Source organism: Betta splendens, chromosome 4, assembly GCF_900634795.4.
Source record: "Betta splendens chromosome 4, fBetSpl5.4, whole genome shotgun sequence".
Lineage (NCBI taxonomy): Eukaryota > Metazoa > Chordata > Actinopteri > Anabantiformes > Osphronemidae > Betta > Betta splendens.
Window position 1 is genome coordinate 27091853 of NC_040884.2, and position 14940 is coordinate 27106792.

Sequence of the window (14940 nt, forward strand, 5' to 3'; positions counted from 1 at the left end):
CCATCCATCATGTTCAATTCCACCTTTTCATCTTCTTCTCTTGGCTTTATGTGCGTCCCTCACACGCATACACACACACACACACACACACACACACAGAGCTGGTAGATTCTGTTGGTTGGTTGTGAGAGAGATCGTCGGACATGAACCACAAAGCGTTTTCGTGTGTGTAGAGAAACATAACATGAAATGAAAGACTCTTTCATTAGCTGTGTTGACGCTCAGCGGGGTCACACGTTTAATTACAGCAGACTGAAAGCTTCCCGCGCACGCACACACACACACACACACACACACACACACACACACACACACACACTGAGAGGTCTTTCACACAATACGCTCCCTGTAGGTAATAATACAAACCACTCAGCAGGTGAAGTCGTCCTGGACGACCCCTTGTACGGTACTTGTATTCTCCTTTTTTCCCCCTTCTCCCCTCTCTCACCCTCTCAGCTTCTCTCCCTGTGTGTGAGTGCAGCAGCGTTCACAGCACTGACACATTCTCTGACATGAGGCACAGTAGACGCAGCTTTACTCTCTCCAAAATAAGGGCAGACGTTCCTCAGCTCTCAATAGAGTCAGAGGATCCACACCAGCTTTGTGCGTATGGGTTTGAGTTCTTTATCAGTTATAATTTCACTAAACCTGGATCCTGGTAGTCGGACAGTGATTCCATCTACAGTAGGTGGTGAGGACGCAAATTTCAAAATGAGGATGTTTGTGTGGGTCAGAGGAAGGAAGATTAGGACAATAAGATGATTCAGTAGCTGAGAGTAACGCGATGCTCTCGCCTGGGGTTAAAAGGCTCATTTCTTCTACACTGCAGTGCTGTGGGGCCTCTGTGAGGAAGGAGGGAGTGTGGAAGAACGAAGAGAGGAGGAGTGGGACCTCTCCATCACGCCGAGTATGACCTTCCAAGAGTCATGCTGTTATAGAGTACAGAACTAATGCCTCAATATATTATCTGAATATGCTGCATTATCATTATGCCTCTCCCTCTCACTATCGCTCTAGCGGTCTCACACACACACGCACGCGCGCGCACACACACACACACACACACACACACACACACACACACACACACAATGCGGAGGCACGCAGACAAACGTGTTCGGGGCAGACGTGCTTACGCACTGCAGGTCTGAGACACGGGAGCTGCATGCGAGGAGGACGGAGACGGGGGGAGTCGCCCGCTCCGTCTCTCACTTAGCTCTTGGCATTGTGCGCATGAAGGGGAGCGTTGTAGTCACATCAAGAGATAACATAGAGCCTTCCTGGACAAGAGCAAGGTCAACACTCCGGCTAATGCATGCGCACAATGCCGACAATCATGCTCACAATAGACGGCGAGGGGAGAAGGGGGACAGCGAGAAACGGGGGAGATAAGAGGGGAACGTCACACCATTTCCCATCAACGTGTGTTAATCCCACGTGTACGAGCATTAGTCGTCGCTCACTTCAGCAGCTGTGCATTGGTTTGTGAGAATTCCTGGGCAGTCATTTGCTCGGTGTGTGACTGATGACCCCGAGGTGTTAGCGCCGGTGTGAGGGAGATGGAGGTCCTTGACTGGAAGGTGCACTCTGGACTTCACCCTGCGTGTGTGTGTGTGTGTGTGTGTGTGTGCGCTTGCAGGGCAGGATCGCAGCGAGGCGGCTCTCATCAGGCGCTTTAAGGGCGATGGCGTCCGCTACAAGGCCAAGCTCATCGGCCTGGACGAGGTCACTGCTGCCCGTGGAGACAAGCTTTGCCAGGACTCAATGATGAAGCTCAAGGTAAAGACGACTCTCTCTCTCTTTTATTTTCTGGTTTAATAAAAGCAGAAGATGCAACTTGGTTTCTACTGTTCCCTATGCGGGAAGCCAAGAGAGGAGGAACACCAGATTAAAAACGAGGATCCGATTTAAAAGGAGGACTGTTGGCGCCAGAGGAAGCGAGGAGCCATATGGATGGAAGGGGATGGGGGTGAATGTCTCATTTGCAGAGACGGGAACAATTAGAGGGAGAGTTAGACAGATGGGGCGTTTAGCAGAGAGAGACGCCGTCCTACAGTAGGTGAGATAGGAACAGGCTCCATTCTTATTAATGTAATAATATTAGTGTTTAAATATGTCAAACACTTTACTAAATGTTGCACACTTAAAACAACGCTGGCATTGGCTTATTTACTCTACATATTTATGCCAGTGTTTTAAACACATTAAGTGTTTAGAGCATCTCATTCATTATTAATTGTCCTTAAACGCTTGGGATCCAGATACTCTGGGAGATATTTAAAGTGATAAAGGTTGTACGTCTGCGCAGCGAGGCCTGGACGGGCAGCTCGTTGATCAAACCACGTCCCTCCTCCTCATTTATTCAGACAGGAGATCCATCAGCTCTTCTTCTCTGATCTCTCCACCTCTTCTTTGGCGCCGCTCCTCCCCCTCGTATTCCGACTCCCTCCACTGTCCGATCTCCGTGACACGCCCATGCAAATGGCGATAGGGTGGACATAAAGGGGAAATGACGCTCCTAGGTAATGAGGGGACCGTTCACCACGCGTCCATCAGGCCACTTCAAGTGGAGGGAGGAGCTTCATGAAGCCTGAGGAGAAGCCTCTCCAGTGAATGTGAACAACTGGGTCATTTCCCTGACAAAGAAAAACTTTAAGACACAATTAATATTCAAATAATTTATGTATTCTTGCTGCTTCAATCCAATATTAAACCCATTTAATGCATGCATTTTCATTTTGAAAGGGACATGAACCTTTTTTAACAGTGTATATTGTTCTATGACAAGTTGTCAGATGTAGATGAATTATTTATTATATTATTTATCTGTTTCTGCCTAACATGCTTGTTTGTGTGTGTGTGTGTGTGTGTGTGTGTGTGTGTGTGTGTGTGTGTGTGTGTGTGTGTGTGCGTGCGTCCTCCCATCCTCAGGGCATCGCTGCAGCAGCTCGATCCAAAGGGGAACACAAGCAGAAGGTGTTTCTGACGGTTTCCTTCGGCGGGATCAAGATCTTCGACGAGAAGTCCGGGGTGAGCTCCGAAACCAACGCGTGTGAGCGTTCATGTGTGTGTTTCCTTTGTTAATGAGGCTTCTCCAGGAGAGGGAGGGGCCCCTGGGGAAATCAGGAGGCCCTAATTGAAACCCTAAGAACAAGGCCTCAGTAGATGAGAGAACATGTCGATCCCATTGTCTGCCTCTCGGCACTGGTTGGATATTGTCCATTCTCCACCTCACCCACGCACACGGGTGCTTTTCTGCTTGAACTGCTGCGTCCACGCTCGGCCATTTGTAATTGTCCAATGTCAGCTTTCATTCGTTTGCTTTGGTCTGAATCAGTTGATGAGTTTTTGAACTTGTAGCAATTTAATTTCACACGCGGAAGAATCCAAGCATACTTCAAATTACGCGAGAACGTCTTGGCTGATTGGTCACGTGTGTCGAGAACAAAAAGGCAAATACAGGAAGAAGGTCCTGTGTTGTGGACTCCTGCATGTTTCTGTGACAGAGAGACAGTTTTACGACGGAGGTCAACCTACACAGGTCGGCCCTGCTGATGTTTATGGCCGTGCTTGCATTTACTAATCCTACAGTTTGAAAATGAAGCTGAAAGGACCAATGAATGAGGTTGGAAAATAATGCAATGCAATGCCATCAATGCAGGAGGCAGCGTGCATCAACTGTCATATGCTAATCAGCCGATATTAGAAATTAACAAAGACGATGGTCCCAATGTTTGATTTTTTACCGGTCCTTAAAGTAGGACCCCTAATATTGCTGAGGACAATAAATGCTATCAGAGAAGTTATGCTTGGAGCCCAGTGAGAAGGCGGCCAGAGTGATTTCCTCCTCAAGGATCCTCTGACAGGTCTTATGGAGGCTTGATCCCCCAGCTGGCCGTACCTGTCACAGTTTCCTTGAGCAAGAAATATAGAGCCCATATTTCCCAGGGTACTTTGCGCTCAGGTTGGCGGACAACCTTCCTAAACAGACCGTTTAACCTTCCTTTGGTTTTACTAATGGAAAATAAGTGTCCCATTAAATCCCCGGAACTTCTGCAGACGTGGGTTTCCAGGTGCTCGACGCTGTGTGTTGACAGCATCCTGCGAGGACCGTCTTTCTAATGCGCTTCGGCAGCCGAGGGAAACAGCCTGATTTTTAAAACGCAGCGCAGCGGCGGCGACATCTGCTGCTGAGCGCGTCGCGTGAATATGCAGCGCGAGCTGTCACTTTCGCTGGGCTCCGTCTGGCTGTCAGACGCTCGGATTGTGACTGGAGTGGCGTTGTGCGTTTACGTGACACAACGGGTGCCGTAACCTCCCACACACCGGCCAAATCCATCCCCCGCCCGTCCAGTTGTTCACTTGGTTTATCATGACCTCCACGTCTCTCATTCAATGAGTCTCCTCTCCGACGCTTCAAAATCTCCACCCCGTTAGAGATAAAGAGACAGCACCCGTGTAGCCCTGAGGATTGGAAGGAGGAGCAGACTGAAACAGAGCCGGATGGAAATTCAGAGAGCATATGTCAAAGTAAAGCTTTCTACAGGGAGACCTTGTCCTCTGTCGCCGCACATTAATATTAACTATAGAGATATGCTGTCCTTACTACCAGTCCTTCAACCACTCCTAATGGCATTGGAGGGAGGAAAGATGGGGGTCGGCGAGAGAAAGAGAGAGAGAATGACTCTGCAGAGGTTCACGGATCTTGACAGTCTCATTCCGCTCCTGTGCATCAGTCAGCGGGATGGGTGGATGGATGTATGGGCCAGCGAATGGATGGATGGCCTCTCCGTCGGAGGAGGGAAGGTCGCGCAGGATGGAGGGAGGAAGGGGGGGAGACATTAATCTAGCGCGGGGGGGGTGTTCTCTCTTTCTCCGGTCGCACGCGGCGCCGGCGTCCCGTTTCGTCCGTCCCGTCACTGCTCCACATCAGCTCACGCGTACGACCGAAGGGCCGCGTCCACTGGCCCGGAGCTCCATCTGTGAGTCAAATGCAATTGGACGATTTGAAAGGTTGCTTTTATGAACCTCCAGTATTAATTCCAGGTACCAGGTTCTGTGTGCGTGCCTGCTTGCGTTAGGGACTGACAGGCAGCGCTGCAGGAGCGGCCGCCGCGCTGCTCGCGCTTTCCAGGAACTCATTAAAGCTCAAAGCTTACGGCTAATCTCAGCCGCGTCCCACAGGCTGGCGACAGGACAGCCTCCGAAGGCTCTGAGATGATGTCTTCCCTCCAGGAGGGACATGTGAAGACCAGGGAGCGGCAGTACCCCCCCCACCCCCACTCGCTGTGGAACAGGGGAATATCTTGGTTCAGTGGCCAGCTACTGCTGAAGGGCATGCTGCCTACAGTCCCTCAGAGACTCTGACTCTCTGCGTGGGGGGGGGGGTTCTGAGGGGAGGACCAGCAGTGCATATCAACAGTCACTGTAGGCTCTTTCCACACGCCCACCTGTGTTTGCAGACAATCCACTTTCCAGCTATTTAAGCAGCTTCGAGAGGCTGATGTCTGCAGCGCCGCCCGCCTGGGGTTTGATTTCACCATTCTGTCCAGGAACAATGCCTTGAGTCGAGCTGCTCCCGGTCAGTCTCGTGGAGAAAAGGCCTCATAAAATAAGCATTTGCAGCTTCTGTCACTCCGCGTGTCGCTTTTGATGTTGCGCGTGTCTGCGATGTGCAGGTTCAAGTTAAAGCTCGAAACGCAACAGTCGTCTTGAACCTAAAGTAGAGCACTGCCTTGGAAATGAAAAGTCTATTTCACATTCAGCTCCGTCATTAATATTGCAGGGTTACCCTTTGGAGAACGCTGCAGCTTTTTCACTTTAATTTGCTTTTTGCAGTTATGACTCTCTTTCAGTTTTCTTTTTTTTATTATGTCAAACAGGGACCAGAATAAAAAAATGACCGTAAACTGTCAGTAACGATTTGAACCTTTGTTATTTTGAAACTAAGTCTGAGAGTGTCGAGGAAGGAAGGACCACGTCTGAGGACCCGCGCTGCGAAAAGGCTTCACCAGAAGAAGAACATCCTCAGCTCTAAATAAAAGAATCAAACCAGACACCAAACACTGACGCTCCGTACTGTAGGCTTCCTCTCCGCTCTCACTCTTGCTCCCGCCTCCGAGACGAAGCAGAACAATTGAATTTACGCAGTCATCTCATTCTTTGCTCTCTTTGAATCAGACTCCCTCTCTGTCACCTCTCCACCCACCCAGAGATAATTCAATAACCCCCGTGAATGAGCTCTGCGTGTGTGTGTGTGTGTGTGTGTGTGTGTGTGTGTGTGTGTGTGTGTGTGTGTGTGTGTGTGTGTGTGTGTGTGTGTGTGTGTGTGTGTGTGCCTGCCTTCGTGCTCCTTCACAGGTCAATCAGAGGTGATAATAATAATCATTAGTCTAATTGTTAAATTTCGGAGACGTGACTCATGATTATGTGTTTCGTCGCGTGTTCATGCGCGTGCACCCCCGCTAAACGGGTGTCACTCCGCTCTGCCATGTCGAACTCCTGGAACAGTTTCAAAGTGAGCAGATGTGTGTGTTTAAACGCTGCTCCAGCCCCTAGCATGCACTCAAAGGCTGCTGGGTCATTACGACGCCAACGTGTCTCTGCTCCCAGCATGCAGCTGGCACGGACAATAACAACAAAGCAGACATTTAGTGGTCTAACAGAGGGCGTGTGTGTGTGTGTGTGTGTGTGTGTGTGTGTGTGTGTGTGTGTGTGTGTGTGTGCGTGCTGAGAGAGGGCACAGATGAAGTGATCAAGTCGACAGCTTGCTGAGCTGTGATTGTCACTGGTCTCCCCTCTGTCCTCGGGAAAAACAGTGCCATCTGCCACGGGCCATGCCAGCCTGGCTCCCCATGCAGGCTAAACTAGAGAGGGCAGGGAGGCTAGGGGCAGTTTAATAGAGGATACAAGGTCTCTGTGACAGTACTTGTGTGCGTGTGGGGCACTCGGGACAAGCAGCATGCCTTTGCTTCGGCTTTGGATCTGAAAATGTGTTGAGGGATCGGCGAATTCTTTAGCTACATTTTTAATCTTTGTGTGTGAATGAATTGTTCCTGTCCCTAATTGTTTCATGGCAGCTCGTTTAACCTCATTTAATGTGCAGTAAAGTTCCATTAAGCAGTTCAGATCAGTGTCTGAAGGTTACAAGCGCATCGGACGTGACCCATTTGATGATTAGAATGAAGCTTTGAGTTCCACATCAGCAGCATAACTTGCAGACAAAAGTCCTCTCTGTCTGGTGACGTCTGGTCCATATCTGCTTGATTCATTCAGGTGCTCCAACACCACCATGCGGTCCACGAGATCTCCTACATCGCTAAGGACATCACGGACCACCGAGCCTTTGGCTACGTCTGCGGGAAGGAGGGGAACCACCGCTTCGTGGCCATCAAGACAGCACAGTCGGTCAGTGTGTGTGTGTGTGTGTGTGTGTGCGCGTGTGTGTGTGCGTGTGTGTGTGTGTGTGTGTGTGTATGTGTGTGTGTGTGTGTGTGTGTGTGTGTGTGTGTGTGTGTGTGCGCGCGTGTGTGTATGTGTGTGTGTGTGTGTGTGTGTGTGTGTGTGTGTGTGTGTGTGCGCACGTGTGTGTGTGTGTATGTGTGTGTGTGTGTGTGTGTGTGTGTGTGTGTGTGTGTGTGTGTGTGTGTGTGTGTGTGTGCGTGCGCCTCAGCATCTGAGCGTTAACCAGCTTCTCTTCATGCTTTGCCATTCACCTGTTATGTGTAGGTTAATGTATGATTCATCAGGATCTTTTCTCAAAAGCAGAAACCTCTTGACATTTAGATAAGGACTCTCGAGCAGCAGCTCAGGTCTCTTTGTGCTGTTCATCAAACAGCCCTGTATCCCCTGTAGTGCTCTACTTTTAGGTTTTTAATGTGTTTCTCTTTGTGTATGAAAGGCTTCGCGCTCGTTCTTGCGAGAACATTCTCTGTGTGATACTGAGCACGGCTTTTGGACCCTCTACTGTACGGCCGCCGTTGCTCTTGTTGGTCGGTGCCTGGTTTGTGCTTTTTTTTTCCCGGGTCCGGCTGCTTTGCTCCGTGGCCGCATTGATTTCCCATAGTGAGTCGATGAGAGTTTGAGTGTGTGTCACCGACTTTAATGGTATATCCGTCCTCGCAGGGCCCTGAACCGCTCCTTGGCTCACATTAGGCAGATACGCATGCACAGCTCACCCGCCGAACGCTTCCCACGCGCGGCTATCGCTCAGCCAAGCCGTCATTTACCCCACGTGTGCCTGGAGAAAGGTCACAATTATATTTTACACCCGTTTCCATGGCGTGAACCCCCCTCCGCCTGCACTCAGAGCGTGAGGTATGGCGCAGGCGATGAAGAAGGTGGAGGCAGAGAGCTTATAGCCGAGGCTGTAATTGGAAAGGAACCGCTTTGATGTGAACTAACAAAGCGTCTCTGTTGATGTGAAGGCTGAGACTTAAGGCCGTTCGGAAAAGGCCAATTTGGGGAAGTCACAGGCCGACAGCGGCGGGTTTGTATCGCACATTTTAAGGCAAATGAAGTCCACTAATTGTGGAGAAAAGGATTTTGAGGACAATCTTGTAGAGCTGTCTGTCATCATGTTTTATAGAAGGTTCCAACTATAAATTAATATGAATAGGTCTATTTGTTGTAAAGCAACCTTTGAGGGACGGCTACAGAGGCCAGCTGGTGCTGGACGCGGCGCTATTAAAGCTTTTAGCTGGGGCCCTTTGAAAAATAGGGAACTAAATTACCACCATGAGCAAAACATACAGTAACAGCATCAACAAATGAAAAATAATGTTGTGGTAAAATGGTTCCGTCATCAGCCGTGAGTCCAGTTTCTCTGGACAGAGTGCTCACTCACTGATGCCCAGCAAAAAGCTTTATATTTCAGCCCAAATGGAAAAGTCCAGCCAAATGTATTTTTATGTCCATAGAGCGCGTATAGTTCTCGGTGGGCAAGGTGCATTATGAATCACTTGGTACAGTATGTGTAGTGTGATGGCTGGTGTTGTAACGCGAGAGCGAGGTTGGAAAAGAACAGGCCCATCTTCAGGACGAAAAGCAACAGCGGCGTCAGCCAGCGTCTCGCCATTTGGCACCGGGTTCGATCTAAACGATGTCAGAGGAGGCCGCGATGCCACAGCAGCACATTCTACAGATGCTGCCTGCTTTTAAATACATCATTACTACCGTAATTGCCAGTTATGCGTTGAGGCTGCAGGTCTCATAAGTAGTTTCGGGGAATGTAGAAAATCACAAACTGATTTAATTAAGCTTCAGGGAAATTTGATGTATGGAGAAATAAAATCAGAAACATCCCGGAGATGGTTCACCATTAAGCGGCAGCAGAATTTAATTTGGGAGAGCGGCACGAACGCGTGGCTTTCATTCAGACCCCGACGAGTGCGGGTTTTAATAAATCACGTCTGCAGCAGGGAACGACTACTTTATGTTGGAGTCGTTCGTCGGCGTCGCTGCAGGAGCCAAACGGGTGCTCCTTCAACTGGCCGCTCCCTCCAGATCATCCTGCCTGTCGCCCAGAGGCGTGAAGTTTCCCCCTCAGCGGCGGAGCTGCAGCGGGAAGTCAGCGCCGGAGCGCGGGCGCTTTGTGCAGGGCGGCGCTCAGTCTGTGAACTCTGGCTGCACTTGGCGTAGCGCTACTCAATAATTGATTAGGACTGAAACACCATTGTACTGCATGATTCTGTGCTGTGGCAGCTGTTATGAGACGGGAGCCGTCCTCCCTTTACAGGGAAGCTGCTGCTGGCTGTCTGCTCTCATCGTCTGAAGCAGGTGTGGAGGAGAGACGTGCGCAGTTATTAGGACGAGGAAGCTGGACGTGTGACGCGAACACGAATGCTGCAAAGGGAACGATCACATCAGTCACATCGGACATGGTTTATTCTGCTGAAGGACAAACAAACTGTTGCTTTGTTTTGCTCTGTTGGGCTCATGCATCCGGTAGCTGGATAATAATCATATCATGCTACAGTATGTAGCTAACGTTTTCCTGTCGTCCTAGGCCGAACCTGTGATTCTGGACCTGCGAGACTTGTTCCAGCTCATCTACGACATAAAGCAGAGAGAGGAGATGGAGAAGAAGGCTCAGAAAGACAAGCAGTGCGAGCAGGCGGTCTACCAGGTACTTGTATGGACAGCGCTCCATATTTGTTCTATCTGTGTGTAAGTATTATGAGCTTCATCTTGAGGGAACAGTCATATGAAACATACAGTAAGAGAGGCGCCATCTGCCACCAGCTCACCTCCCTCTGCTCTGAGTTTAATATCTCTCCCTCGCTGTCTCTGTGATGGTTGTCTGAATGCTGGGAAAGTCCTCCTCCGCTCTCCTCCCGCACCTTCTATTCCACCGGCGTAACTCTCCGCCTCTTCCCTCTCCTCCCCCTTTGCTCTCGCCCTCTCTCCCCCGCCGCCGCTCGCCCGCAGACAATACTGGAGGAGGATCTGGAGGACCCGGTCTACCAGGTAACTTCACCTGCTGCGGTACTGGCCGTTCAGCTTGCTCCTCTCTGTGTGCACTGTGGGGAGACAGCCTCTGTTTGGTGACAGCGTGGCGATGTGTCTTTGTGCATGCCTGCTAGTTAGGGTGCATGAGTAGGTCAAAGGTTTATTACTCGTCTCAGGTGCTGTGAGAATTCCTAACCAGTGTATTGACTCTGTTGACTAACCGCTTCTGCAGTGTCACCACTTCTCTCTCAATTTCTCTATCTTCCAATTTCCCTCCTGCCTCTTGTTTTCCTCTGCTCCCGCTACGGCTGCCGCTGTAGTACATTGTGTTTGAGGCGGGACACGAGCCCATTCGCGACCAATCAGAAGAGAGCATTTATCAGGTATTCACAAGCTTGTCTTGTCCGCTTGTGTCTCTTCATCGACCTGTAATCGAATCCATACTGCGGTTAAGCTACTAAACAGGAGCTGCTTAAAGCTGCTAGCTACTTGCTTCTTATCATGGGATAATGGCGGAAATACGTTGTGGCGTTCATTTTTTCATATGAAATGTGGATACAGGGGGATGTAGAATCAAAGGGAAACAAGCAGCCTGATCTCCAGGGGGCCCCTGACAACCAGAGCTAGCTACCACAGGGAATGCAGCCGTTCCCTGGAGGCATAGGAAGACCTCCGAGGGACAAAGTGTGTGTGTGTGGGGGGGGGGTGGGGAAGGGGGGGTGTAAGTTGTTATTCCTGGCCCTTTGCGGAAGCCGGGCCCCTCCTCTTTTCTCACCTCTCCTCCCCCTTCTTTTCTCTAGGAGATGAAAGAAAGCGGTGGAAAGAAAGATTAATCACCAGCTTGTCGTTTGATCTTTAAATAAAATGGATTGAAAATAGACGAAGTGCTGGTGCGTGCATAAACATATACACCCCCCCCCCCCCCCCCCCACCCCCCACCCCCGACTCACAAACACACAAGGACGTAAAGAACGCGAGCCTTAGCCAACCTCCAGTCACAGAGGAACTGGTGTATGAATAAAGATGGCAGCTTCTGGAAATAAACATATGAAGGAAATAAACAAGGCCTAGAAAGAAGGAGCCGAAATGAGATTGACTTTAATAAGTAGATTCCCAGATTCTTCATCTGTTCACTTGGGAAGAACTTTCCTTGAAACACTGAAACTGTAGGCGAGACAAAATCACAGGATCCCATGATTCACAGGTATGTGTTTTGCTGTCAGTGCTCATTGTTACTTTTCATCGCACACTGTCAAACTGTGTGACAGAGATATTACATGTCTCCATGTGTATGACAATCTGAGTTATTACACGTCTGTAGCTGTGATAAGCAGCCTCATCCATTCTTTATTGGGGCGAAGGCGAGAAAGAGGGAGCATCACCACAGTCCTGGTAGAGGAGCCGCAGATTTCTAATTCTGATTACTGCTTCGCTCACTTACTCACACACACACACACACACACACACACACAGACACACACACACACACACACACACACACACACACACACACGCGCGCGCGCTAGTGATTGATGTGGCTCCTGAGGAGTCGGGGTCCGAGTCTGTGTTTTGACATCCAGAGTCCCATCGTGATGTGTTTCATGTGTTTGGTTTCAACCAGCGGTAACGAGCTCTTTTGGCTGTTCTCTGACTCTATCGACCGGTTGTGTAGGTTCCCACCAGTCAGCAGAAGGAAGGGGTCTATGACGTCCCAAAGCGACACCCCGTGAGTGACCGAGTGTTTGCCCGCGACCCACTGCCTCCCCCTCAGACAAACCTCTCAGCCGCTCAAAGCCTTTCCCTCTGGCGCCCTCTCCCCTGAGAGCCTAGCGACCCTCTCATTTTGCAAATTGACTCCCCCCTTAACATCTCACCCAAAGCGATCCGGCGTGTTTGCGACTGTCCTAACCCCTGAGAGGTTTGCTGGGACCCAGTGCTCCTTTGCAGTGTGCTGTAACTGTGATGGCTCGTGTCCTTCTCCTTGTGCTCCGTGGTGCCTGCTCGTTATGGTTTGCTGGGTGTGTGTGTGTGTGTGTGTGTGTGTGTGTGTGTGTGTGTGTGTGTGTGTGTGTGTGTGTGTGTGTGTGTGTCGGCACGCTTGATGACGCATGCCTGGCTGTGATTTGCCATCGGTGAATGCGGCAAAAAAAAAATTGCACGACCTCATCGCAGATCGCAGTGAATGCACAGTTTGTGAGTGTTGTATTGTTTTAATGGACATGAACGATGTGTCCGACTTTAAATGTGCATGGCCTTGTGTTGTTGTTTCTATCCTGTGTGCCAGGAGCAATGTACAAACGTGAGACTTTCTGCAGGGTAAACCTTTATTACCGTGTGTGTGTGTGTGTGTGTTTGTGTGTGTGTGCGTGTGTGTGTGTGTGTGTGTGTGTGTGTGTGTGTGTGTGTGTGTGTGTGTGTGTGTGTGTGTGTGTGTGAGCCCCTGTTATTGGCTCACTCTCCCTGTGGTTATAATGAAAGATGACCTTGACCACTGTCGGGCTCCACTATAACTCAGCTGCTCTTTATCAGCCTATAAAGATGCTAGTTATATTACCGCCTGATTTAATCTGCTAAAATCTTCACGCTCACAATAACCAGGCTTATATTCCGCGCGTGGACGTGTCCACAGTAGACACTGGAATTGATCTGTATCCAGTCCATCCATCTGCCTGCAGTAGGCCTTTAATGAATAAACTCCTCGAACTGGACTGGTTAGGACTCATCCTCTGGGTTTCTGGCTGCATCTCATCCCCAGCTTTGGTAAGGAGCTTACAGGCACCCCAGAATTTCTCTCCTCTCGCAGCCGATGACACACGCTGTGTTTTGGATTGCCTCGGTGCAGCCTGGATGCGAGCAAATCCAATATTTCTCTCTTGTTGTGCAACCAGTTGGACCGACTGTCCATTCCGGTTTGAACACAATGAATTCGAGTCCTTTCTGCTTCCAGTGAGTGGGAGCAGCCATAACCTTGGATCACAGACGTATAAATGGATCAGAGAAATTTCGGTTTGTTTTTGCAGCAGGCAGCTTTGTGTTGTATTTTGAAGGCAATCTAATTTAATTTAAAGCCGACGCCAGACTCGGAGGCGGCAGAAAGCCTGTGCTGCGTGCATGAAAAATGCAGCCTGGTCACAGCAGGTCTGCTCTGTCAAAATGTCAAAACTGCTGCACTCGCGTCACACTGAAGATGTGGGCAGCCTCCTGAAGTTCCCAACGACTGGGGAATGGGGGAGTTTTCAGAGCCGGAGCGTCTTCTGTGCCTTTCAGTCCAGAGGAGTGACAACGTTATGAGAGAAGCAAGTCAGTTCCAACGCAACAGCATCAGCTTCATGGGCCAGGAGTTACCTTCTGAAGGTCTTTTTGTGAATGGTGGGAGCGCAGCAGCAGCAGCAGCAGCAGCAGCAGCAGCAGCAGCATCAGGCCAGGCGACTGAAGGCTGCAGCAGCGATGTTTATGATGGATTTAGCGGAGACCCCAGTGGTGGGAGACGTTCATTGTCCCCTCAGCAGGAGGACTGACAGTGGATAGGAGCGCTGGACGGGACCGCTGCTTTATGTGTGTTTGTACACACGGTGCCTCAGATGAAATGATGCCAAAGGCCAGAAACGTGACCCCCCCCCTCCCCCTTTCCCGTCTGCAGCAATCTCGTCTTGTTGTTTACTCTGTCACCTTCTTAAATGATGACAAATCAATAAAACGCACACGCCAGGCAATTTCAATCTAGTGAGCCCTTAACCCCGCGAGAGCTCAGGGAGCGTTGAATCAACAGACGGCCTCACTACGTCCGAGTCCACGTGTAGAGGTCAGCGTATTACTACGGAGCAGCCACACGCGGCAGCGCTGCACGCATGCGATATTGTGGTATGAAAGGATCAGCGGGCAGTGGCTGCAAACTGCTTTGTTATCTTTAATTAGACCCTGGGTGTCGGTGTGTGAGGGAACGGGCAGGAAAAAACCTCCATAATCTGGCTTGGTTGAGTTTAGAGCAGCGTGTGTGTGCGCGTGACATTTGGTTATCATTCACACAGCGTGGGATCAGCGAGGTGGCGTTAATTACGGGGGCTGCGTTAATTGTATGCGGAACACATGTGCACAGGTAATTACTGTTTCCCTGGAGACGGCTAATTGATAGGTGGCGGCTATACTGATAAAGATAAAGTGCTGGACAAGGACTTGGTGAGAGGCTGTAATGGGCGCACAGGGATAGTTGGCAGGACACGAGAGAGAGAGAGCGATGGACACGAGTAAAGATCCTGGATAAATAGTTTCATTCCATCTGTCAGCTGGTTGTACATCCACTGTGTGTGTGTGTGTGTGTGTGTGTGTGTGTGTGTGTGTGTGTGTGTGTGTGTGTGTGTGTGTGTGTGTGTGTGTGTGTGTGTGTGTGTGTGTGTGTGTGTGTGTGTGTGCACTAAAATGATCCAATAGGATGCCACAAATGCCCAGTAAACAATATATTACTGTTCCTCCAGACGTGATTCATCCTGGGTA

At 50.0% G+C, this 14940-nt stretch overlaps 1 protein-coding gene across 11 annotated transcripts in view; it reads left to right on the forward strand.

The window, feature by feature from the left end:
- Window positions 1-14940, forward strand: part of dab1a (DAB adaptor protein 1a) — a 133288-nt gene that overhangs the window by 107931 nt on the left and 10417 nt on the right. For 7 of the 11 annotated variants that reach the window (XM_029149386.3, XM_055507672.1, XM_029149391.2 and 4 more), the window contains 5 exons: window positions 1640-1779; window positions 2932-3030; window positions 7276-7407; window positions 10007-10126; window positions 10429-10467. In XM_029149386.3, the coding sequence (XP_029005219.1) occupies window positions 1640-1779; window positions 2932-3030; window positions 7276-7407; window positions 10007-10126; window positions 10429-10467 (530 nt within the window). Of the gene's footprint in view, window positions 1-1639; window positions 1780-2931; window positions 3031-7275; window positions 7408-10006; window positions 10127-10428; window positions 10468-10769; window positions 10833-12121; window positions 12176-14940 lie in introns of all 11 variants that reach the window. The other 4 variants (XM_029149397.2, XM_029149392.2, XM_029149393.2 and 1 more) reach the window with 2 other exon arrangements.